This window comes from Dermacentor albipictus, chromosome 8 (assembly GCF_038994185.2).
Source record: "Dermacentor albipictus isolate Rhodes 1998 colony chromosome 8, USDA_Dalb.pri_finalv2, whole genome shotgun sequence".
NCBI lineage: Eukaryota > Metazoa > Arthropoda > Arachnida > Ixodida > Ixodidae > Dermacentor > Dermacentor albipictus.
Genome location: NC_091828.1, coordinates 43,979,252 through 44,003,751, shown reverse-complemented (window position 1 = coordinate 44,003,751; position 24,500 = coordinate 43,979,252). Strand labels below are relative to the sequence as shown.

General features: G+C 44.8%; 1 protein-coding gene across 1 annotated transcript; it reads left to right on the top strand.

Moving 5' to 3' along the window:
• The first annotated feature begins 796 nt into the window (after positions 1–796).
• LOC139048744 (uncharacterized) lies at positions 797–24,385 on the top strand. The gene is made up of 6 exons (XM_070523300.1): positions 797–993; positions 1,139–1,169; positions 6,165–6,271; positions 10,977–11,093; positions 21,811–21,893; positions 22,535–24,385. Exons 1-6 carry the CDS (start codon positions 975–977, stop codon positions 23,825–23,827), a joined length of 1,650 nt encoding a protein of 549 aa, XP_070379401.1. The 5' UTR covers positions 797–974; the 3' UTR covers positions 23,828–24,385.
• Positions 24,386–24,500: the final 115 nt, after the last annotated feature.

Here is a 24,500-nt window from a genome sequence, read left to right as displayed (position 1 = left end):
TAGGAAGGTTTTCAGTTACTTATAGACGAGGAATGTTGACACGAGGTGGAGGAAGCGAACTAGAAAATTGACAAGCAAATACTTGGGCTGTAGCGGGGGGGAAAGTAAGGAATCATCTGTCAAGAAAAAGGTTAAGGAGACAGAGAGGGGTATGTGGAGTACAGAGATGCAAACCAAATCGGCATTGGAGACATACAGTACGTTTAAGCAAGAAATAGCCAAAGAAAATATTTACGATAACTCTAAGGGAAGCTCATTGTTGTTTGAAGCCAGGACAGGTGTACTGCGGACTAAGACGTACCGAGCCAGATACCAGGAGATAGATTTGGTGTGCGAGGCATGTGGAGAGGAGGAGGAAACGGCTGAACAGCTGATACTTGCTTGTAAACAACTTCACCCTGCAGTTGAATCTAACGGGGAACTATTCAAAGCTTTGGGTTTTAAAGACAGTGAAAGTGGAATAGACTTTGAACAGGTAGAAATAACTAAACGGAGACTACCTGATTGGTGGATAATATCAACGCAAAAGTAAAGGAGTAAATACATAGGTATGCATGCATATAGAACCATTAAAGGCTAGGTGGCGCGCGCCACCGCCGCCCGATTCAAAGGGTTGAGCCTCAATCGTCCATCCATTCATTCATCCTACCTGCCATTTGCTAGCTTTTGTCGCCCAAATTGTATTGCAAAAAAGAAAACTCGTATACACTGTTTATTAACAAGGTATTAAAAATAATATAAATTAAACAAAATATATTTATAAATATAATATTACGCCGTTTGCAAAATGGCGGCGCCCAGCTGACGCGGGCGGGCAAACTTAAGACAGGCGCCTTGTAATATCAAGTTTAGTTGGTTTAGCGCGCTTAGATGAAATCGCCTTTGCTACGTTACGTTGTAGCAGGCAGTATGTTCAGTTGTGTGAATTTTAGGCATCTGCCTGTTTTTGGTGGCTGGCCGCACGCCTAAATGACATGGAGTGTCAAAATAGAGGTGTGTTCACTCGGTGGCATTTCACAAATGCTTCGCGACTTTAATGCACGTGACATCCTTGAAACGTGTATGCGTTAATTTCTTCTTGTTCTCCCAATTTGTTACTGTACTTTACACTTATTGTACTTCCCGTTGTTTCTTGCAGCGCGAAAGACAAGCTTGCCTGCTCGGTTTGAGTGAGTTCCTTTTGCATCTCACTTTGTTTTCTTTTTAATTTCTTTTTCTTTGAATGCCTTTAGTTCCTTGACGTGCCTTACGTTCAGCGAGCATCTATAACGTGAACATCTTCCTGGGGTCCTCATGCCTTGGACTCTCTCCTCTGCCTAGGCGGAAGCGGTTCTTCTACAACAAACTGATATGAGTGAATCAGTTATTCTTAAAGAAGAAAGAGGGAAGGGGTAATGAAATAAAATACGAAGGACAAATCTCGCTGTGACAATCACTTCCGGGCCCACTCGACGACCAGCTGCAGTCAACCAATCAGCGTCCACTTTCAGTGAGCACCGATTGGCCGAGCCAGCAGTCGGAACGCTCGTCGCTCCAATGAGGCGATGCGCCGGGCGTTACGTCACGCACAAGTGAAAGCTGGTGAAAGTGTTCCCGAAAGGGGTCAGGCGAGATCAGCGGTCCCCTGGTCTAACTAGCATTTCCGATAAAGCCTATTAACTCCAAACTCAAGTTGCTCAATCGATCTCTTCTGAAAAAAAAAAAGTGCCTTGTTTCCCAAATGTCCTGTAGCTTCGTGTAACCCACGATCATTAATACTTCAATAAGCACGCTTACACTTATCTGGGGACGTATTCTGAAACGTTCGCTGCGGCGAACTTTTCGCACTGGCCACGCCTCCGCCGTAGCGGCGCGCGCTGAATGGCTGCTTTGACAAAACCGGAAATTCAGGTGGCGCAAGTGAATTTCCGGTTTTGTCAAAGCAGCCATTCAGCGCGCGCCGCAACGGCGGAGGCGTGGCCAGTGCGAAAAGTTCGCCGCGGCGAACGTTTCAGAATACGTCCCCTGGAAGTTAGTGCCATGTGCTTGTTCATGGTTGCGAACTATGATTTTATGACCGTTCACCTTGTGCAAGGGCAAATAAAGAAACAAAAAAATTGATTTATGGTAAGTGTGTGTTATCAATCACAAGCGAACCCTTAAGAGGAATGCAAAGATTTTCCAGCAAAACCCAAAGTTTCTTGCACACTCGTTAATTACAGGCATTAGACAATGAAAATATAATTTAAGGGAGCCACCAGTATGTATGCATGGCCTCCTCCCTGTCAAAAAATTTTCACCTGCAACAACGTGCGTGCATTCTTTCAAAATAGCCACTGCACACACTTATGGTTGCAGAAACATTAAAAATGGATGTGTAACACATACAATAAGAGTGACTAGATGCCTTGCAACTGGCTTGCTAACTTCTTGTCATTTCAGTAATGCATAGAAGCTAATAGGGTCAGCCTTCATTATTCTGCACTGTTGTGGATGTGCTGATTATGTTTACTGTGACGGCAGAATACATAAACGAGTGAGCATGTCTCTGAATTAAGCTTAATTGATAGTTGGTACCCATACTGTAATACATGTTCCGTCCCAATTTTATACCGATGTTGCACTGGCACTTTTGATTGCGATAGAGCCCTATCAGGATTTTTTTAAATTCTGTCACAATAAACAAAATGATCGCTGCTACATGGTCCAACAATTTGGATCAGGTTGCACGAGCCCTAGTACACAAGGTTTTGCTAAGTGGGCCCAAATCATTTGACAAATTTGCCTAAGAGGCAGTAAAGTTATAGTGCAGGCATCGGCCCAAAATTGCAATCGAGAATCTTGATCAAGATGCACATATTGCGAGTCACTGGATGCAGATCAAGCAAAGTCTTCATTGAAAGTGCCTGTATAGCAGCATTTGGTCCTGATCGGGCTCAATCACAATCAAAATGCTCTTGCAACACCCGTATTATATTTATTTGTATTATACTTATTTTTTTATTTCTTTATATTATTTGTTGACCAATTCACTCAATTCAAGGTATGCGGTACTGCTTGAACAATGATGATTAGGCAGATGAAGGACGGGTAAGCCAAAGCATGGGTGAGGTCTTTTAAGCTGACACTATCAAATGAGGCACATTCCTTGGATTTACCTGGTGCTCTGTGAGAATGCATTCAATTAAGAAAAAGACAGCATCATTTGTGTGCAATTAATGTGACGAACAAAATGTCTTTGTTGCCTCGATGCCTGCTCATGTTCCATGCTTATCCATCATTCCGTGAGAGCCGCAGGTTAAAACGAGCAATAATTAGAAGCATGACCAGCTCCAGGAAGAAAGTGAGGCTCAATTTTGTGACAAGAGCTGCTCATTAGTAGCTCTGACACAGCACTACTACACAGCACAGCCAACTGGCTGACACAGTGCAGAATGAGGGAGAAATCACAGGTACAAGGCCCTTGTAACCAATGTCTATATGTTGGCTATATATTGAAGAACAAGAGGAGGGAAAAAATGAAGGACCTCTGGGGGCATCATGACTGTCTCACTTCCCAGTGAAATCTTACTTCCCGATAAAATCCATTCACTGTCTGTCATTTCTACACTGGCTGAACCGCTGTACTGCTCCCCTAGATACTAGTGCCAGAGTTTCCTCGCTTCATTTCTATAAAAAACTCTATAGAAAAATATGAGTACCATCTCATATTCCCCATGTCTTACATCAGCTGCCTTTATTGCATGCTTACAAATTTCCTTGTCTCAGCACACTACCTTAATCCCCCCTACCATCCTCAAATGCATTTCTTTTCCCTTTGCACTCATTATGTTACTCTACTGAACAATCGGCTTTCTGCTCTATGAATTATGTGACCTGCCTAACATCATGTCTTCATCGCAATCTCAACTAGAATATCAGCTACTTGCGGGTGCTCTGTCTAGCCTGTAATACCATCGTCCTGCCTGTTGAAGGGACTCTAGAGAGAGAAACTAGGTTGAGTTGTATTAGTAAAATAAGTTTCTGAAATACCGAAACAACCCCTCCTATACTGCGGTGTCACACGTATGCTTCTGATCGCGATCAGGGCTGATCAGGACAGGCTTTCTTCATTGCGATTGACAGTGGCCACTGCTACATGGTCCAACTATTCGGTCTGCTATCTGCTGGTCATTGGCAACTCTCAGAACTACATAATGCCTTGGCTACAAATTCAGACTTGCAAAGTATGGTTAAATTTGGACAGTATTTCAATTTTGCAGCCTACTGTTGCTGATATAAAGGTTTTTAAAAGTTTTTTATTGAGCTGCCTTCACTTTTTGGTTTTAGCATTTTCAGAATGCTGTGCTAGAGGGTGCAGACATCAGCACGTGATCATGATCAAGAGGCCTGATCACGATTCACTGATCGCGATTGTTTGGGTCTGGATCCCACAAAGTCACAATTGCAAATGACTGCGTAGCAACACTTGATCTGGATCAAGCTTAACCCGGATCGGCCCCAATCATGATCAGAAGTGTACATGTTACACCAGTATTACATTGAGATGAGGCTTTGTAAGCCATATATTACTGGCACAAAAACACAATACGGGTTGTGGTGCCGCCTTCACGTTCCCGCACCTGCTCGCCATGGCATTGTGGATTTTAACAGTGACTAATTTCACCTAGTTAACTTTTTACTAGTAAAGACTGATTACCTACACTATGTTCTAGGCGAGCCAAAGACTAAATTCAGTAAGTTTCGTGAACATTTACTGTGCCACAATCTCCCAAACATGCAAAAATATAGTAATACATTGAAATTCGTGATGTCACACTGACGGGCCAGCACCGAGACTTCACCAGGAAATTCAGATAAGAAAAGTTTGACGTTCATTATGCCTTCTAATATTCAACCTGTTGCCGCAAAATTAATTGAACTAGAGTTTTGAAAGACTACTTTGTCAGTCTAAACCGATCCGTTAAGAGTCCCTTTAACGTAATGCCTATAATTTTCCCACTCGTTGCACAGTCCTCAACTTCCTCTTGAGTTTCTTTGTCATTCTCCAAGTTTTACCTTCCATAGGTTAGCAACGCTAGTACGCACTTATTATGTGGTTTTGCTTTTCTTTTGAACGTTTTTGGTAGGCTGACTTTCATGACTTAGGAGTACCTGGCAAATGTACTCCTACCCACATTTTGCTGTTCTCTACGAATTTCCTTCTCATCATCCGGTATTGTTGTCTGCTGGCATGCGAAGTTGGACATTTACAAAACCAGAGCAAGGAAGATGGAGAAGAAGGAGATGAAACAGGTGACAGGACAAACATTGTTTCCTTGGCGTTAGGCCTGTTGCCTTTTTGTAGTCTCTGCCCGTCTTATTTGCTCTGGTTTTATATTCTTTAACCTGTTGCTTCTCCACTGCCCCATCTTTAGCATGTATAATACGGTAACCTATGGTGCTGTGCCAGCTAGTCTGCATGGAAGCCTTGCTGGTCTATTGATAATTACGACCAGTGGGCTGAAAGATAAAGGCACAGTGAATAAACGGTCGATGACACACTCGCTGGAAAAACATTTATTACAGAAGCATGATTTTTTTTCCTACTATGTGCTGTATATATACATGCATTTCTGCATGTTTTGTAAAAGGTTTGTTATGGAAGCGGAATTTGGATGCCAAGGAAAGAACCTACTGTCGAGCATGGTGGAGAATTATGTGGTGCGAGATTAAGAAATTTGTAGGCGTAGGATAGTTGGCTGATAGTTGCCCCATAGTTAGCTGATGCAAGGCTGGGGTAATTAGAGAATGTTGAGAGAGCCCTTCGTTCTACAGTGGACATGAAGTAATGAAGTAAGTTGGTTACGACCATAACAAGCACTTGAAAATTAGCAAATGTGGTTTGTTAGCAAATGGGACTAGAGAAGCAATTCCAAGCCTACGCCACCAACAGATCTGCGTGTTTAACAAATATTGCGTGAAAGATAATAGATGAAATGTAGCATGTGATTTGCTTGCAAGTTTGAGGATATCTTTTGAGCCAATATATAAAAGATGGGGCAGGTGGTGTGCAGAATACCAAAAGGAAGTATTATGCATAGTAGTCCCGATTCTCGTGCCAAAGATGCATCTTGAGCACATTTGTTTTTGTGTGTTTGTTGTATTGGTGTGGTAATGACAGCCATCCACGACATTTCACTCAGGCATTTCAACCTTGATGATGAATCCACTGATGCATTGGATGTGGCTGCTGGAGAATGTAGCAGTAATGCAACGCTGCAAAATGAAGCCCAAGATGCCAGCATTACCCGTAAGTGGCTGCCGAAGCAATGAAATTTAGTATCCAGAAAGAATACCATGACAGTTCTGTGCCACTTACATTGACCAGGAGTTGGATCATGAGTGTTGGCATTATTGTAAACCTGCTGTTGTGGCTGTGGTGTTCTGCTGCTGATCACAAGAACACGGGTACGATTCCTCACCTACACAGCCACATTACGACAATGGCAGGACAGAAACATGTTTGTGTACCAAGCTTTGCATGCACTTTAAAGGACTTTAAAGGACCCCAGGTAGTAAAAAATAACTTTGAAGCTCTCATGGCCCTACTGTTGCTTTGGGATGTTTAAACATTATCAGTAAGCTTATAAAAATGCCTTTTATTTGATGATAAGGTCACAGGGTTTTTCATGTGATTAATGATAGGTTTTATTTCTCAAAACATGGGAGAAAGAAAAAAAAGAAACCTTGGAGCAGACGTCACATGACGATCTTGAAGCCTAGTCATAAAAATTAAATGGTAGGAATCATGGGAAAAACACCCAAGTGCGAGATGGCTAGCTGTCATTTCTGGTCACACTGTGCAGCCGCGCAGAGCTCATCATCCGCACTTGTCTGCGGTGCTGCTCGGAAGCTGTGCAACATGCTATTAATTGTGTGGATGCTTGGGACCTAGCGCTGCCATTACTACGGCAACAAAGTTTCCAAGTATCTATGCTGGCTATGGGGTTAGACATCTTTATGCAAATATTACGGAACAAAAATTGAATTTGATTCAACTAAAAGCATCAGATGTGGCAAACGGAAAGCAAGTAGCACATGCTGGAGAAAGCAGCAGCAACTCCGGTGGCCAGCAGCACTCAAACCTACCACAAACCAAGCAAAGTATGCCATCATGTTCCCAGGGTTCAACGCACCATGTACGCATTTCCTACGCTTCCAAGAGTGCGAGCTGTGAGAGAATGGTTTCAGAGGAGGTGGCTTTGTGAAGGTTGACCGCCCGGCATCATGCTGCCTTCTTGTATTTTCCTTTTCTCCATACCTTAAAACAACACTTTAGTTGTGAGAGTCACCATAGTGGAGGGATGCAGACTTTATTTTTATCCTCTTAGCCTTGTTAGCATGTGCATAAATCAAAGCATAGAAGTGCTTTTGCATTCCATGTTCATTGGAAAGTTGCTGCTTCAGCAGGGAGTTGCACCTGCAATCTTGAGTTCTGCAGCAAATCACAACAACCACGGTGGCAGGTCGTGTTTGACTTTGCTTCACTGCATATTCGTTGAGATGTGTTTGCGCTTATGTTACACGGTGCCTCTTCCATTTCAGCCTGTATTCATTACTTTGTGGCCCTTTTTTTGCATGCTGCTGAGAAGTGTGTGTCTGAGAAAGTAGAGATGGGGCACCCTCTGTAACCAGGACACTGCGTTGGTTGGGCTCTTTAAAGATGCTGCTGTCTTGGGGCACAACCCAGCCTCGAACACTACGTACACATGGAGGACCAGGGATTCCATGATAAAGCCGATTTTCTTCTGTGCATATGAATGCAGCTTAAAATTGATGGCTGCAGTCTAAACATGGCATTCCGGACTTTCCAGCGCACTCCTCAGTTTCAGTTTGTGCGTCCAAATTATGTATAAATTTCGCCTTTGGTTTATTTCACCACGTCAGTACATCAGTACACAACAGAATCTACCTAAATGGTGAGGATAGCAGGGGGGAAAGCCGCGTTTTACCAGCTTGGCTAGCTCCGCCAACCCCTGGTTACAAAGGCAGCAACAAAAACAGGTGGTGCACAAGAAATCAAAGCAGTGGCCTTATCAAACTATATAATTTGCACAGTTTTCACATCACAATAAGGTACAAACAAATTTCCAGGTACCATATTTAGAATAACATTATTCGATGTTACACATAAACTTTTATCTGTTTGTTCGAACTTACTTAATATGCTGGGGAAACAGTACTGCAGTAATTGCCATCCACAGTTGCTACGTGGCCATAGAACATGCCAATTTGTCTTGCCGGTATGCCTTGTTAAGGATGAGGAAAGATTAAAAGCTTAATTTTTTGAAGTGCATATGTGGCAATTATTCGGTACTAAATGTTGTTAAAAGGTGATGCTCGTATAAGGTTGCAGTTTAAGTAATTCTGACATATGTGCATTGCATAGTAGATCTGTGATGCAACGCAAGGCTTTTTTTTTATTGTGAGTTTTGCAATGATTTCTTGGTACCATTAGCCTAAACTAGATGACAGTCACGGAGGTGACATGAGAAGAGAGCGTCATGTAGCAAGCTTTTGTGGCCCTGGCAGTATGCACTGGCATTTTCGCAGGATACCCACGACAGTACGAAGTTCATATCTTGTGTAATCTGTGTGGTGTTCCCATGGAATATACTCACAAAAACAACACCCAGTGTCTTTCAAGCTTTCTCAGTGAGCCTGTGATTCGTATGTTTTTGATCACAGATGTACATAGTGTACGTAGTGAATTTGTATTTGTAGCATTATTTGTGACGTTGATTTTATAAAGAGGTTTGGAGATGAGGGGCTACATAAAGGGACACTGAAGAGAAAATGACTTGAGCTGTGTTAGTAAATTGTCCTTCCACAATACCACAAAATCCACTATAACCGTGGGAAAATGCTTGGTGCACCAGAAAAGATGCAATAGCGAAGGACAAGAGGCACCGCTGCCTTGAAATTCCCACGCACCTGCTTGCTGTGGCATCATGGATTCTGACGCCGTCTCCTCGGGCTTAGCAAAGTATCTGTTTGGTAAAAATTGACTACATTGTATTTTAATGGAGCTGAAGACTGAACTTGGAAAGTGTCAAGAACTTTTATTGAACCACAACAGCCGAAGAAAGTACTTTGTAATCCGTGACGTCACAATGATGAACCTAGTCTAGGATTTCAGCCTGAAACTTGAAAATGATAACAAAAGGGTGTTTGACTGAGCTAGCCAGTTCATTTTTCGATGATTGTAGCAGCAGAAATTGTGGGACACAGGCACAGAAAGGAACGAACAGTTGTGGACGTAGCAGCCTGTCAACTGATTTCTTTATTGAAATTCCCGCACTTTTTATTTCGTCGCCATATCTTATTTCTTTTATCTTCCTGGGGCTTCTCCTAAAAAAGCAACTTCTTTTCTTGTCAAGGCCACAGATGGTGTGCTTACACATTGCACTCCTGTTTGACTTATCTCCCATGTTTCATTCACTCGTGCGCACATACTTTTGGCCTTGTTTGGTGCTGAGTACGCTACTCGGACGCATTGTCTCTTACCAATCTTGATGAGATTATGGGTCAGTCCATGCAGGTACGGAATCCTTTCATAATATTTTTTGCTTCCGGTACTTCAAGTCCGCTTTCGCTTTCTTGATTTCCTCTTATCTTCTTTTAGAGGCTTTCATCTATGCTGCATAGCATCAACATGGTGCACCCCGCATCTTTCAGTTTACTTAACTGCTGCTGAAAACTTTGTTCCATTTGATGCTGGCATGATTTCTTCAATGCTGAAATAAATGCTGCACTTGCTGTTCTACAAAACTCTTGGAATGGCTGGATGCGAAAGGAGAAAATTGTTTATTTGCTCTGGGCTCATATCTCCAACATAGGTGTCTCGGTTTGAACTCAACGCATATGTTGATGAACTGCAGGGAACTGTAGTTTGGTAGCTCGTAAGTGAAGTTCAGCTCTGGGCACGTTAGTCAAAAGGATTCCAGGACAGTGTCCTTGAGCTGATTGTAGTCACTTGCATTCTCTGTTTTGCACAGCACCAAGAAGTCATCCACATATTGATAGATCCATGTGATGCACCTTTCTTTGATGCAGCCTTGAAGCTACGTCCACGTCTGTTCATTCCTTTCTGTGTCTGTGTCCCACAATTCCTGCTGCTGCAATCGTCAAAAATGATAATTGCACCATCATTTTCCTTTCTAATAATCAACCTATTAACTGTGAAATTAGCAAAAGTAGAGTTCTTCAAGTATGTCTTATCAATCAAAACTGAGTCAGTGTTTTTCTGTAACCTCCCTATAAAGATACTACTGACTTAGGGAGTCCCAGGGGTAAGATTGGCCCAGCAGCCTGGAGCCTGACCAGGTGTATCATCGGAGAGGGTCAGGAAGAGATGAGGCAATTTATAATGGAAAGCAAGACATTTATTTATGTCGATACGTTAACAGTCATCAGCTCAACTAGCTTCTCGTGAATGAATAACGAAGGTACAGGTTCGGTTTCCATCATTGGCAAGGCAAACTGCCTTTCACCCCGCATTTTTGGCAAACTGCAGTTTTACAGGCAGTGTGACAGTGATCACGCATGTGTCGTAAGAATAAAATAGTATACTACATTACATTTGAGATTGAGCATTGTCGAAACAGCATGGTTGACCGGCAGCTTGTTTGCCTCGTCTTCTCCACTCTGCGAGGCATTGCCACATTGTATTCACGTTCGTGCACGAATGCCTCGTACCCATACAGTGTATATGTTGGGGTATTTGGGTGTGTGTATATTGATGTACGATGCATAATACATGAATATATGGTGTATATAATTGCGTATCGTGTACTCGCATGTGATGAAACTGTCCACAGTAAGTTCTCCATCCTGTCCAGTTTCAGCCCTTTCTTCTTGTTAATGTGCGGCCAGCCTGAATTACTTCAACATGTACCAATTTTCCAAACAATGAATATTGCTGAGAGGGTGGGTGTCTCTCTTTTGCCATGCAGAAGCATCAGTGCCCACCGTGCACAGGGCCACACGTGGGAGGAAGTTTCCCTGCCAGAAGTGTGGCCGTTGCTTTGACTCCAGGCTGAAGAGGACGAAACACCAATTCACACACACAGGTATGCTCTTTTCCGCATGACCATCACCAGACCTGTGTGAAGCACTGTTGGCAACATAGTGGGACAGTCGCTGAACTCGGCAAGATTTTGGTCACTTTAACAACAACTTTGTCTATTTAGAGACTCTCTCTCTTTCTCTCACGATTGTAAATAGCTAATAAATTGCTCTGGTAAAACACCTCGAGGTACTTTGGCTGTGTTCAACGCCTCACCACTATTTTATGCCAAGAGGGATTATATGCAGCTCTTTTTGTTACTACTAAAGACATATCACAGACCTTTTTAGTGAGCTATTTGGGTGCATCAAAACTGCTTTCCTGGGCAAAGCGCAGTCTTTGATATCTGATATGTGTTGAGAAAATTGGGAGTTGTTTGCTTCTTCTTCTTTTCACATTCCAACCACTCACTTGTCAACGCAGGAGGTAATTTAGAGCTATAGTTTAAAAAATAATAAACAAGACATCTGTAGGAACAGTTTAAACGTGTTAAGACAAAATTCCAAGCAGGTTATCATCATCATGATCACTTAGTGACTTTTCGCTAAAGATGGAGCGTTTCGGTGCGTGACCTGGCGACATTGTCCCAAAGGTTACCGACACTGTTAAGTCCTCGGCTTTTTCTTCGCTTACTTTCATTCAGTAGGTTGATTTCACCACACTTTCAGATCATATATATTCCCTTCAGGCATCAATAAAATCTGTCCATTGAAAATTTAGTTTCACCACATTTATTGCATGTTCAGAACAATGGGAAATGTACAGCTGCAGAATGGATTAAGTACTTTGAATTCATCAGCTAGCTTTGCCAAGTTTACAGAATGTGGACTCCAGTAAAATTAGCAGCATGCTCAAAACTTTCCAAGTGAAGTGGAACTTTTGTGTGTGATACTATCAGCAGAACTCAAAATATGCCACCTGCCCTGTCTACATCCTAATGCAAGTAGTCCTTGCTGCTCGCCTGCTGTACCTGTGTTGAGGATGAAAACAGAGTTTGCGTGCAGTTTTTTGGCCGACTGGATGACAGAGCGTTCACAGAAGAAGAAATGTTGGGACCGTGGACACGATTGTCATTCACACAGAAAGCCACTAGAGCATGGCAGCACCAACAGAGCTATGAAATCACCTTCTAATCCACATTGAATGCTGTTGTGCATGCAAGCTAATCACTTATTTCTTTCTTCCTTTCCCATTTTCTTGTCTGTGTTCTTTGCCTTCTTCCAATGTAGGATAGCAAACCAGGTGTAACCTAGTTAACCTCCCTGCCTTTTCTTTTCTCTCTCTCTCTCTCTTGGGTTCAAGGCAGCCTTAAAGGAGTTATCATCATAATCTGCCTATTTTTTTCCACCGCAGAATAAAGACCACTTCCAGCAATCTCCCATTACCCCTTTCTTGCACCAACTGATTCCATCTTACGTCTGCAAATTTCAAAATTTCATCATACCACCTAATTCTCTGTTCTCTTCGACTACACTTCCTTTCTCTTGGCACCCATTCTCTAACAGAGCACTGGTTATCTGTCCTATGCATTGTATGGCCTGCCCAGCTCCGTTTTTTCCTCTTAATGTCAACTGCAATATCAGCTACCTCCTGTTTGCACTTTAATCTGCATCGCTGTCTTCCTATCTCTTAATGTTATGGTTAATCTTTTTATTCCATCACTCGTTGCGCAGTCTTCAATTTCTTCTCAAGGTTTCTTGTTAGCTTCCAAGCTTTTTAGAGTGCAGCGCTTAGGCGCCCCTTCCTCCAATGAGCGTCGGCGTCGTACCTCTTACCGAGCAAATGAGCACAGCGAAAGATGAGAGGACTATGGAGACGATGGTTATGAGATGGTCCCAGAGTAGCGAACGTCGTTAGGGTGCCTGAATGCGCTCCTTCGTTCCATTCACAGCGGTGCACGCATCAATGCACTCTACGTGTTGTCTGTTCACCAAAGCATTGCATGAGCGGAGGTCTGTCTGCAGTGGCTGCTGTGAATAGCAGGCACATGTCAGCCATGCGCTGCCTCTCGCGATCTCCCAATTAGCGGAGCAGTTGCAGCACATTTTGCTTTGCTTGGAATGCGCTGCATGAGACAAAGTGTCCGCCTCGACGCCAATATATAGTGAAATGAAAACATATAGAGCTGCACTCAAATTTTGCATTAGGGAGTATCGTAATTGTCAGTGAACTTTTCCCACACGTTCGAATCCAGTGGCTGTACACTTTTCAAGGACATTGATAAGGTGCCAGTCGTGACATGTTAATGCCTGCTGTATGCACTCCAATCCGTTTTGATTCTTCTGTATATTTTCTTGTCATGATCAGGGTCCCCTGTGAGTAGCTGACCTAGTTAAATATACTCTTGCACAGATTCTAGAGGCTGACTGTCAGTCATTAATTCTTGTTTGCTAGCCAGGCTATTGAAGATTACCTTTGTCTTCTGCATGGTAATCTTCAACCCTGCTTTTTCATTTTCTCAGCTAAGGTCCTCAATCATTCATTAAAAATAATAATTAAATTATGGGGTTTTAGGTACCAAAACCACGCTCTGATTATGAGGCACGTCGTAGTGGGGGTCTCCGGAAATTTGGACCACCTGAGGTTCTTTAACATGCACCTAAATCTAAGTTCACAGGTGTTTTCGCATTTCGCACCCATAGAAATGCGGCTGCCATGGCCAGGATTCGATCCCGCGACCTCGTGCTTAGCAGCCTAACACCATAGCCACTAACCAACTATGGTGGGTCATTTGTTGCAAGTCATCACCAGCATTGCTGAACAGGACAATGTCATCTGCAAACTGTAGGTTGCTGAGATATTCGCCCTTGATCTTCTCTCATATTCCTTCCCACTCTAATAGCTTGAATACCTCCAAGCATTCAGTGAATTGCATTGGAGAGATTGTGTCTCCTTGACCCTCTCCTTTCTTGATCAGTACTTTTCCGCTTGTCCTGCGGAGCACTCCATTAAGGTAGCTGTGGAGTCTATAGTTATTCGTGTATACTTCCTGTACTCCTTGACTATGCTCAGAGTACTGGTATGATAACATTACTTTTCCCTTTTTTTTTGCTGGCTTTAAATAGAGGTTCTAGACCTCTGAACCCTAAAAAACAATACTGGAACACCTCGGAGTGCCCTAAAGTTTAATATAATTGTATTGTATATATTGTATGCCCACCCTGCTAAGGTCTTGTAAAAGATAGCAGTATCCATAAATAAGTAAAAAAACATATAATGTCTATTCCACAGCCAGTTTTGGAGGTGTCTGTCATAACTTCATGATGCAGAAAGCAGTCATGTGGGAGCAGGTCACCATGATGTTTTGGCAATGACTCCAACTCGCTCGGTCACCCCCAAGCTGCTACTCGTGAGGTGATCTCCTGCCGAGTGCTCATCCCAATTGGACGCGTGCAACGAGAGATTCGCCGAACCTATAGAGCACCACTTCATGGCCAAACAGACTTTGCCCACAGCTCTGTGCCTTATGTAAACGCAAGCAACATGGGCTGGCTGTAATGCACGACCACCCGATCCTGCACCACTCTGCTGGCGTTTCTCCACCTCCGCTGCACTCAACATGGCTCCGCAGGCCCTACGACTGCATTGCAGCCCACACAGCATACTACACCATATACTGACAACCAAACAATGCAAGGTATGGACTTATCTGACACTGAGCAGGAAACATTTACGGTGATCCCTTCAGCACTGCTGCAGGACAAGGCCACCATGACTATGCGATAGGTTCAGCATCTCCTCTGTCACACCGACTGAGCTATGCTTGCAAGGTTGAGAGACAGGAGACAATTGTGAAAACTCGAACCGCTCAAAATCCCATTGCAGTCAACACTTACCATGCGTCGGCAGTCACCAGGATATTCACCTTACAGTCTATGGCCGTTTCCAGAAAATAACATGCAATCAGTGCGTATTGTGCCAATAACCCGCAGAATGTCTGCACTGTCCTGCAGGGCATGCCACTTTCTTTTCCTGATCTTCTTATTCAAGGTCGGTAAATGCTTTCATTTCGTCACCTTAGCAAAGCGACAATTATCATCACAGTGGAGGGCCTGCAAATAGCAAACAGTGCAATCCTCTTGTCTGCAGTATACCAACTCTACCCACTCAAGCTGAAATGCCATCAATGCCACCACTGCTACGGCCTCAAAAACTTATCCGATGTGTGCCTCAATGCTTTAATATACTCCGGGTGTATGCCCTGTGATCAACACTTCTCACCTGCAACTGACCCATAACAACATACCGCGAGTGCGATGTGTGTTGCTGCAACTGCAGGAAACCTTGCTACCTTGCTACAGACACAAATTATTACACCATCACGCTGCAGAGGAGGCAGCTCATCGACACAAATTCTCTACATGCACCAGTTTGAGTTGCTAAGCAGCTCTTAGGTGCTTACGCCCACCTACTCAGGAGGACTCGGCTTTTACAACCACTTTTCGCCTCTCGACACTGACTGCAGCCGTAGCCATAGCCACAGTCACAGCTGCAGCCGAGGTCACAGCTTCGAGCCCAGCAAGACTGATCCCAAACTGAAACCAAAGCTGGCCCCTAAGCACAAAGTGGACTTCGAACCAATGAACAGGAGCTGAATCGCAACACGTCCAACAGAATCTGCAACGTCCCTTATGGCAACTGCTACCTGAACCTACACCTGCTGCTCATGACCCTTACTGGCCTCCACTGCCTAACCAGTGACAAACACCGACTCCATCTTTACAGGTGAGTGGTACTGCTCTCCCAGAAACTGTGCCCAATCCACCCACCCCACCCCCCATTGTATGCAGATCTACTGTCTGAGGAGTCAGGTACACATATCCGCTGCATTGCGCAACTAGCAATTGAAAGAATTATCATAACTATCATTACTGAACAGATACAATGTGCTGTTCTGACTACTCTCATGCCCTTATCAAAAGAATTGATGGAAATTTCCACCCGCTTCTAACATTTAGAGGACAATACACATCTGCATAATTATCCTGTCCCCAACAATCCACCTTACTCACAAACACTAGCTCTGCGCAAAGCCTTCGACTTCAACTTCACAGTACTGTTCCCTCACAATATGGCAATGGAACTGCCACACTTTCAAGCGTAAGAAAGAGTATCTCCTGAAGCATATGCAATTCACAAGAACAGAACTAGACAATCGTGTGTTGCAGACTCATGGTGTCTTTCCTCTAAGTGGCTATGAACATTTTGTTGCCCCAAGTTTTACATGCAAATAACAGGACGTGTCATACTCGTTGACTCTTACAATGACTGCAACTTAGATCAAGAGCACCTTGCCCACAGTCCAACCCGATGCTGGGCAGATGAACACGCTGACTGCTGAGCATATGGGCACGAGGACAGACATTCATGGTCACACTCTGCAGATTCCAAATTGTTATTGGACGCCAAGCCAAAATATCTGGCTGTTATCAAACTTCTACTTCCTCCAGCAATGAGTGGCACCACATGGTACTGTCCTAATCCTGGGAGACTTCAACTGTCATCATCCTTCTTGGGAATATGACAAAGCATCAGCGCTCAGCCCTAAGTTTAGACACTTTCATGTCAAACCACAAGGTGTCTTTCCTCAATGATGTTACCACTCCGACCAGATTAGGCAACTCACGCAAGAAAGGACACCAGCCCAGGTCTCACTTGGTCAATTAGCCACCACAACATTCAATGGGAGGATTCCCAAGACACTCCCGGGAGCAACCATTCCATCATTGAGAACCGACTTTCGTTATGGACCGAGAGGTCAGGTTGAGCACCCCGGCACAAAACCATCTGTCTCGTCGAATGTAACAGAGTGCATCAGCAACTCGAAGAATTGATTCAGAAGACCAACGACAGAAGCGATTGATGAGAAAGTACTACAAATTGTGTCTCAACATACTTCCCACTGTTATGACTGACCTGTGTGGTGAACAATTTTTGCTGCACTGCCAAAACCACGGTGAAAGCCCAGATGTTTTGAATACGCGGTGTCACCCGCAACCACTGAAAAACGCTTGGGAGGCTTCAACGGCAAAAAGACGCTAGCCTTTGCGCCCGCATTCTCGCCTTCTTCTCTATGGCACACACGACACCCTGATGTCTGCGTAGGCTCCACAGTGCTTTCTTCTTTCAGTGATCGGGACGGTGGTTAAGATTTGCATGTGCATTCGCTCCATCTCCTCTTCCTTGGCAGGGAAGACGCCAGCATTGTCCTTGTGTGCGTGTGTGTGTCAGTGCCTTTTCCTCTGCAGGGCCAGTGGTAGTTAGAGAATCCATTTGGCTGGCCTCCATGTACTGAGTGGTGGCTGCAAGCGTGGAGTGTGTTTTCTCTCTCCTTCTCCTGAGTGAGGGCATTCCAGTCTCTCTGAATGCCAGTAGTCTTCAGACTTCTGCTTTAGAGCAAGCTTGACTGTGTGTCTCTATGAGGAAGCTTGTAGAGCTGACTGCTCTGTCACAACGTATTAAACCTTCACCTTTGTTACTCGTCACGTGGGTCTTGTTTCGTCTCTGCCTGGACCCTACCATGCTGGTCAAGCTCCAGACCGCCAGGCCCATGCTACCTCCACAGTCCTGGGTGAACCGTCCTTAACACCACACTGCCATCAAAGATTATCTGCAGGTTGATGACAAAACCATTTAGCCCTCTGGGAACAATGCCACGCACTAGTAAGCTGGTGGCGCCGTGCAAGGAGTAACAGTGTTCTGCACCAATGTATGCATTCCATAACTAAGGAGATCCAAGTATACACTGACCACCTGGCATTTCAACGATAGTGGCACATATGCAAAGACCTCATTGGCCACCTTCATATGCCTATAGTATGGCAAACCTTCCTCATTCTCATGGGCCAAGCCAAACATAGCCATGTAATTGAACAATACCAAATGCAGAGTGGGTGCTCTACTGATTAAATTATCTGAGAACTGCAAGATACATTCTATCCGGATTCTCTTCCACCACCATTCACAGACCCAGACTCGACTGGCTCTGCATTTACAAACCAGCATCTCTGGTTCGCACTTACACAGTTCTAAAGCAACACAACTTTGGCATTAGATCAGGTAACATATTCTGTACTCCGTTACTTGCAAGATAACCATCAGAAGCACCTTTTACATCTCATTAACCATGCAAGGGAGACAAGGAACGTCTCATGATCATGGAAAGGAGCCTTAGTTTCTGTCTGCCAAAAACCTGTCAATACTTTTAACACTCTTAAAAACCTGCGACCGATATCCCTCACATCGTGCATGGGAAAACTTGTGGAGAAGATGGCCTTGGCCAGACATCGATGCTACGTACTCTTCGACCATGACCAAGACAGCAGTCGTTGACTCTTGGGGTGACATCACTCATTGTCATGAGGGAGTACAGTCTCCAATCAATGCCGAGATTCTTGCCATATTGTAAGCCATTACTATGCCCCTCACACCACGTCAACCATTGCCATTCACTCAGACATCCTGGAAACCTTTCGTTCCTTCGAAGGTAATATCCTTCCCCATCATGTTCAGGCACCTTTCACACTACACATGCAATGGCACCCCTCACTTCCCATCCTCTTGGAGTGGGTGCCTGGCCATCAGGGTATACAGGGAAATGAGCATGCTCGCACTTTCGCTCGCAGGCGTGAAATACAGAGTGCACCTATTTAATAGCCCGACACCTATTGTGCTAGAATGCATTGTGCAGAACACTGTAAGCAAGGCTGTGCTAAGCTCCGCTAAATAAGCTTATCTGCACGTGCCCTTGAGGCCCCCTATCCAACTTTTGTCAGGCTCAAACCCTAACTCTGACGAACACAGAGTCAGGGTTTGCAATGCAACACATTATTGAGTGTCGCCGTAGCCACCCACTTGTCCAGTGTGTGGTGGCTATCGTGATGCTCTCCGCACCTACTGGACTTGCCCCCCGTGCACAGTCCTGCCCTCACGAACTCCCCACCACTTCCTTGAGCCCGTCTGTCCCCTTCTCTTGGGAGAGCCGGACCACTCCGTCTGAATGCCTTCAAGCCGCGATTAGTCTGCACTTTGTGCATCGCGTAAGACAAGTCTAAGGTGCCACCACATCCTGGCTTCAGGAGCTGCGTAATCATGTGGTTCTGCAGCGGCTGACGGCAAGGACGAAAAGCTGTTTCAAATAAACTTTTACTCATTGATTCGTTAGTTGGGAGGCCCTCTGTAGCAGCATAGCAGACTACCGAGCAAGCCGGAACAATTGCCAAAATATTGCAATGTCCTGCTCCTACGTGACCACCTTCTGCATTGTGACGTCATAGCACAGTAACTTCTTGAGAAATGAAGCGTAAACTGACTGTAGAAAAGCTGTTGTATTAAATTATTTAGCGCAACCTGAGGCTTGCCAGTATATCTATCATGATTTTGAGGTCCCGAACCTTCATTTAATGCAAAAAATGCAGTAAAAAATATCATATCAGCATTCTGAGGAATGCTGTGGAGAACATCGTTGTACATTTTCTAAGTGGATTATTAGGGGCTTGGGGAAGTGGGGCAAACCCCTCCAGCCTTGTTCTCATTGCAGAATCTCAGCCGGAATACCGCCTATCCGGCATTTGCTCTAGCGTCTTCTTTCTAATCCACACTGGCTTGTTGTTGTTGCCTCAAAACATAGCTTGTACCTGCGAGGGGGATTGGCCACACAGAATTGAATGGAAAGTATGCCCCACAAAATAACAAAAGGGGTAAAGACAAACATCTTCTTGTCTCTTATTGTTTGTTTAATTGTTTTCCTTTTACTGATGGTACTGCCCACTATGAGGAATTGGCCACAATTCAGATGAAATTAGAAAAAAGGCATTTAGTTCTGAAGACAATGGTAACCTTTGGGGAAGAATCGAACGAATGGGAAACAGTGTACTAAACATTTAACAAGAAGATTGCTTTAGGACAATTGGAAAATTTTTCAATGGCTGAGCAAGTGTCTCTATGACAGTGTCCAAGAGAGGACTCCTGTTGCCAGAGAAAGAATGCCAAGAATGGAAAATCCTTATGCCCATCATTTTCTTTTCCATCACTTGTTGTGCCAACCCCATCTTCAAGTTGAGCTTTTTCTTTATCCTCCCTAGCTTTGGTTCCCATAGATATTGTCCACATATGGAACAGGCATGATGTAGTGATTGTACAGTGAGATTCTTGAGGGAGGCACTGGCCAATTGCTGTATTGTGACGGTTAATTTCTGTTCTGTTAAAAGAATGCCATTGTGTCGCTCAGGGGACCTCACCAGTTTGCTTACACCTGGGCTAGTATAGCCACACTAGCCCTTGACAGTTCTTTTCTTCTTTTTTGTTTCAATCTTTATATTGGACATCTCAGGAAGTCCAAAAACTCTAGTGGCTTGCACCACTAGAGTGGTGCAAACACCACCAAACAACCGGATGGTCTAGCTCTACTTCATGCTTCTGCTGTTATGTCATCCCTTTATGCCATAAGTTGAAAATACACAGTGAAACGTGGTGCTATAAGGTGTTGCTATATACAATAAGCGCTGCTGCTTCCATTTATATTTTTGCAATTTTGTTATGCCATAAAACATAATACACGTACGCCAGGCTAGAACTTCCTCTTTACTCTGAGAAAGCCAAGCATAAATGACCGCATAAAGTACTCCATAGTAGTTATCCAGTTGGCACAGTACTACTGCCATGCACCTATATAGTGGCGTGGTTGCCTTGTGAAACTCACCTTCAGTGCATACGAAGCCCAATGCGCCACGGACCGAATGAACAACTGGCCTCAGAAATTCGGCACATATATCATCAAAGCTATGACAAGGGACACGACATAATCTTTCAGTGGCTTCCAGGACATAGTAACATCAGCGGGAATGACCACGCCGACGAAGCCGCCCGATCTGCACATGAAAGTGGTCAGCGAGTCGTCATTCCGTTTTCGCGAACAGACGCTGCGGCTGAGTTGCGATTGATGTCCCGTGAGTGTACTTTGCTCCTGTGGGACTCAAATGTTTTCACCATGTGTCGGTTGCGTTCATTGTCTCCGGACATACGGATGCACCTCCCGCCTGGATTACCACGACGTGAACAGACCATGCTCTACCGTCTGTGGCTAGGCGTTGCCTTTACAAACGCCTATGCTTTCCTCATAGGAATGGCCAACAGCCCCACGTGCGACACATGTAACATCGACGAGACGCTCGCACACATTATCTGTGTCTGCCCGCGATACAGTGCTGAGAGACAAGTGATGTGCAGTGTACTGGACCAGTTGGACAATCGTCCACTTTCAGAACTAAAAGCTTTAGGCCAATGCCCCGATAGGACATCCGCGTTGAAGGCCTTACACGCGCTAGTAAGGTTCTTGCGGTCTACGGGGCTTCACGACAGACTCTAAGAATGCCGCCTCCTACCGCTCTGTAGTGTACGCGCTTTGTTTGTGCTTGTCTCCCTTTCTATCTCCCCCTTCTGCTCTGTTTCTCTTTTTATCCCTCTTAACCCTTCCCCCTGCGCAGGGTAGCCAACCGGAACTACCTCTGGTTAATCTCCCTGCCTTTCTCTGCATTATTCTCTCTCTCTCTCTCTTGTGAAACTCACGCCGTCTTATTTTCACACAACTTGCCACAATGTGTTACAACAGATGGACGATAACTCCTGACATACACAAACCAGTTTGGAGCCCATAATATTCATAGCTGTAAAGGTCACGCCATATTTATGAAATTACAATGTATTGCTACTTGTTTTACCAGGGGCTGCGAGCAGCACCTCATCCCTCGAATGCGCCAAGTGCCAACGGACATTTTCGAGCAGGCTCACACTAGTCGAGCATCAGGTAAGCACTTCATACATTGTTCGGACTTTCAAATATGCATGGCATGCCCCCTGTGAGAAGGAAATGAAACTACTGAATGTTGCACAACGGCTAGACCACTGGTTCATCTGCACTCAAATTTTATGAAGAGATAGCATTTTCCAATGCACGCAGTTTAATACCACGTTTCATATACCACATTCGGGCATGTTGCTTGCCTCTGTCATTCAGAAAATGTCAGAAGTAGTCATAATCTGCAGTGATGCTGGACAAAGAGATGAAAATTTTACAGGGATAAAATGGCAGTGCTGTGCCTTACTGTATCAGTGGATGCCGTCTTGCCCTAGCAACGGCAGACAGAACCCCTGTTTCATTGCAGGAAAATTGGCATTTTTTGTCTGACGTCACTGCAGACAGTATGTATTTGCACTAGTAATTATAGGACAGGGTGGTTAGTTCAGACTTGTAACGACTCACACCAAAGGCAACAGTGCGAAACAGCAGGTAGTAAACCAGTAAGTTACGTTTATTAATGCAGGAGCTGTTTAACTGCATGCGTAGTGTCGCCACTGTGAATTCTATTCAACACGACGTTCGAATTTCGGCAATAGTCGTTGAGTTGGAACGCTTAAATAGCCCTGTCACAATTTCTTTTGTTCCAGGCATGGCACGAGAGCCGGATGCTGTACTCTTGCCCCACCTGTAACCGGCAGTTCCGGCAGAACACTGGTCTGTGGCGCCACCTGAGGACGCATGACCCGGACGCACCTAAGCGGCGCTACCCTTGCCCCCAGTGTGGCAAGGACTTTGCCAGGCTCGACTACCTCAAGGAGCACCTGGCCTCCCATGACGAGTTGCGCAAGGGCCGCTTTGTGTGCGACATCTGCCAGCGAAGCTTCTTCCAGAGCTCAGATCTCGGCCGCCACCGGCAGACGCACAACAGTGAGCGGCGCTTCGAGTGCAGCATCTGCAAACGAGGGTTCTTGAATTCTTCAAGCCTGAAGCGGCACGAAAAAGAGCATGACCCTACGCAGAGGACACCCTGTCCTGAGTGTGGAGCCACGTTCAAGCGCCCCTGCCAGCTAAAGGATCACATAGTGAGATACCATGGTGATGCTGCACTTTTGAAGCTGCTCGCACCGAAAAAGAGGTTAATTCAGAGTGCAAGTGCACTCAGAGTGGACAGGAAGAAAAATTCCAAGCCTCTGTTACAACATGACGACAACAACGTACTTCAAAGGAATGGTCATGACACCGTAGGTGGTGTGCAAGGTCGACTTGAAGCTGAGAAAGATTGTCTCCTGAGGGAAAGGTTGACAGCTCGCGTTGATGTAGCACCTGAAAGTGACCTGCAGATCTGCGACAGGCCAGAAATGAATGGAAACACAAGTCGGCTTCCACAACAGCATACGAGCAGTGGAAAGACGATGGCATCTGGCTCTAGCAGCACACCTCTGGGGGGCGGTACAGTGCAATCTGAGAAGCCCACCGAACAAACGCCAACAGCTGTTGGAAGCAGTCCGACTGGCTCGCCAACGCTGCAAGGCAACGGTTGTGCAGAAACAGAGGCTGCAGAACAAGGAGACATCCTTCAGCGCTCGCTCAGGGTACTGCCGATAGAATGCATAGAAGGCGATCTCGGCAGTGGTCTAGGCACCGATCCTGAAACCAGTTTTGTGAGTCATCCCGACTTTGGAAGCCAGGCTTACTATGACTGGCTGTCGGGCTTCACGTCTGCCTGCAACCTTGCCACGCTGCCTCTTGACACGGAGATGTTCACAAAAGTGACTCAAGTGCTCAAGACCATAAGTGATGCACTCGCGACTCCATCTGGCGTGCTCACCTGTCGCGAGAACTTCAGAGTCTTGCTTGGTATCTTGGAGGACCTTCAGAGAGCTGTGGGAAGCCACCTAAACTTTGTGCTTGAAACATTGCAGCCATCGCAGCCAACATAAGAGTCACCCATAGTGCCTGTGCATTGCAACTGCCAGAGTAGCGCCATTAACATTTGTATACAGTATTTCAATGCAGACATTGCACTAGGGCTTAAGAGAACTGCGTTCTTGACTCTTCATATTCACTGTTGCAAGCAAGGCTGACATAATGCCAATTTTCATACGCTTTTCCTCTTGTTTTCTCAGCTCAGATCGCAACATTCGCCCTTCAAGCTTCGATTATGCCTTTGTCTTTGTCAAATGGGCATTCACACGTTTACCCTTATTTGACTTCGCTCCGCACAGCAATACAACTCCATTTTGGAAGAGAGCTTTCATTCTTTAATGGGTGCACCTAGTCAAGAAGTCATTGTTGGCACCTCAAGATGTAAGCAAAAGTGAAATATAAAATTTATGTATGCTCTAATATGCCAACCTAGCAAGTGGCTGATTTCTTGCTAGTGTGTTTCTTACCCGCTGCTATAAATGGTGTTGCTAGCTCAGCGGTGTGCCGGCCTATTCTTGTTTGTTAAATTGGTTCACGTTTTCACCAATATATGTGTGTTCCATAAACTTCCACTGATTACTTTTTGACTATGTACTTTAGCACACGATTGTGGAAATGAAGCTAACAAGTTCTCAAGACTTCCCATTTGAGTGGGAAATCCAGAGACTGATGCCAGTTTTGGGCATT

What these genes read in the sequence shown, in the direction of transcription:
- LOC139048744 (XM_070523300.1), top strand. An exon ending in AGCTTGCCTGCTCGGTTTGA is followed by an intron (nt 1,170 to 6,164) that starts GTGAGTTCCTTT and finishes CATTTCACTCAG; the next exon opens with GCATTTCAACCTTGATGATG. An exon ending in CCAAGATGCCAGCATTACCC is followed by an intron (nt 6,272 to 10,976) that starts GTAAGTGGCTGC and finishes TTTGCCATGCAG; the next exon opens with AAGCATCAGTGCCCACCGTG.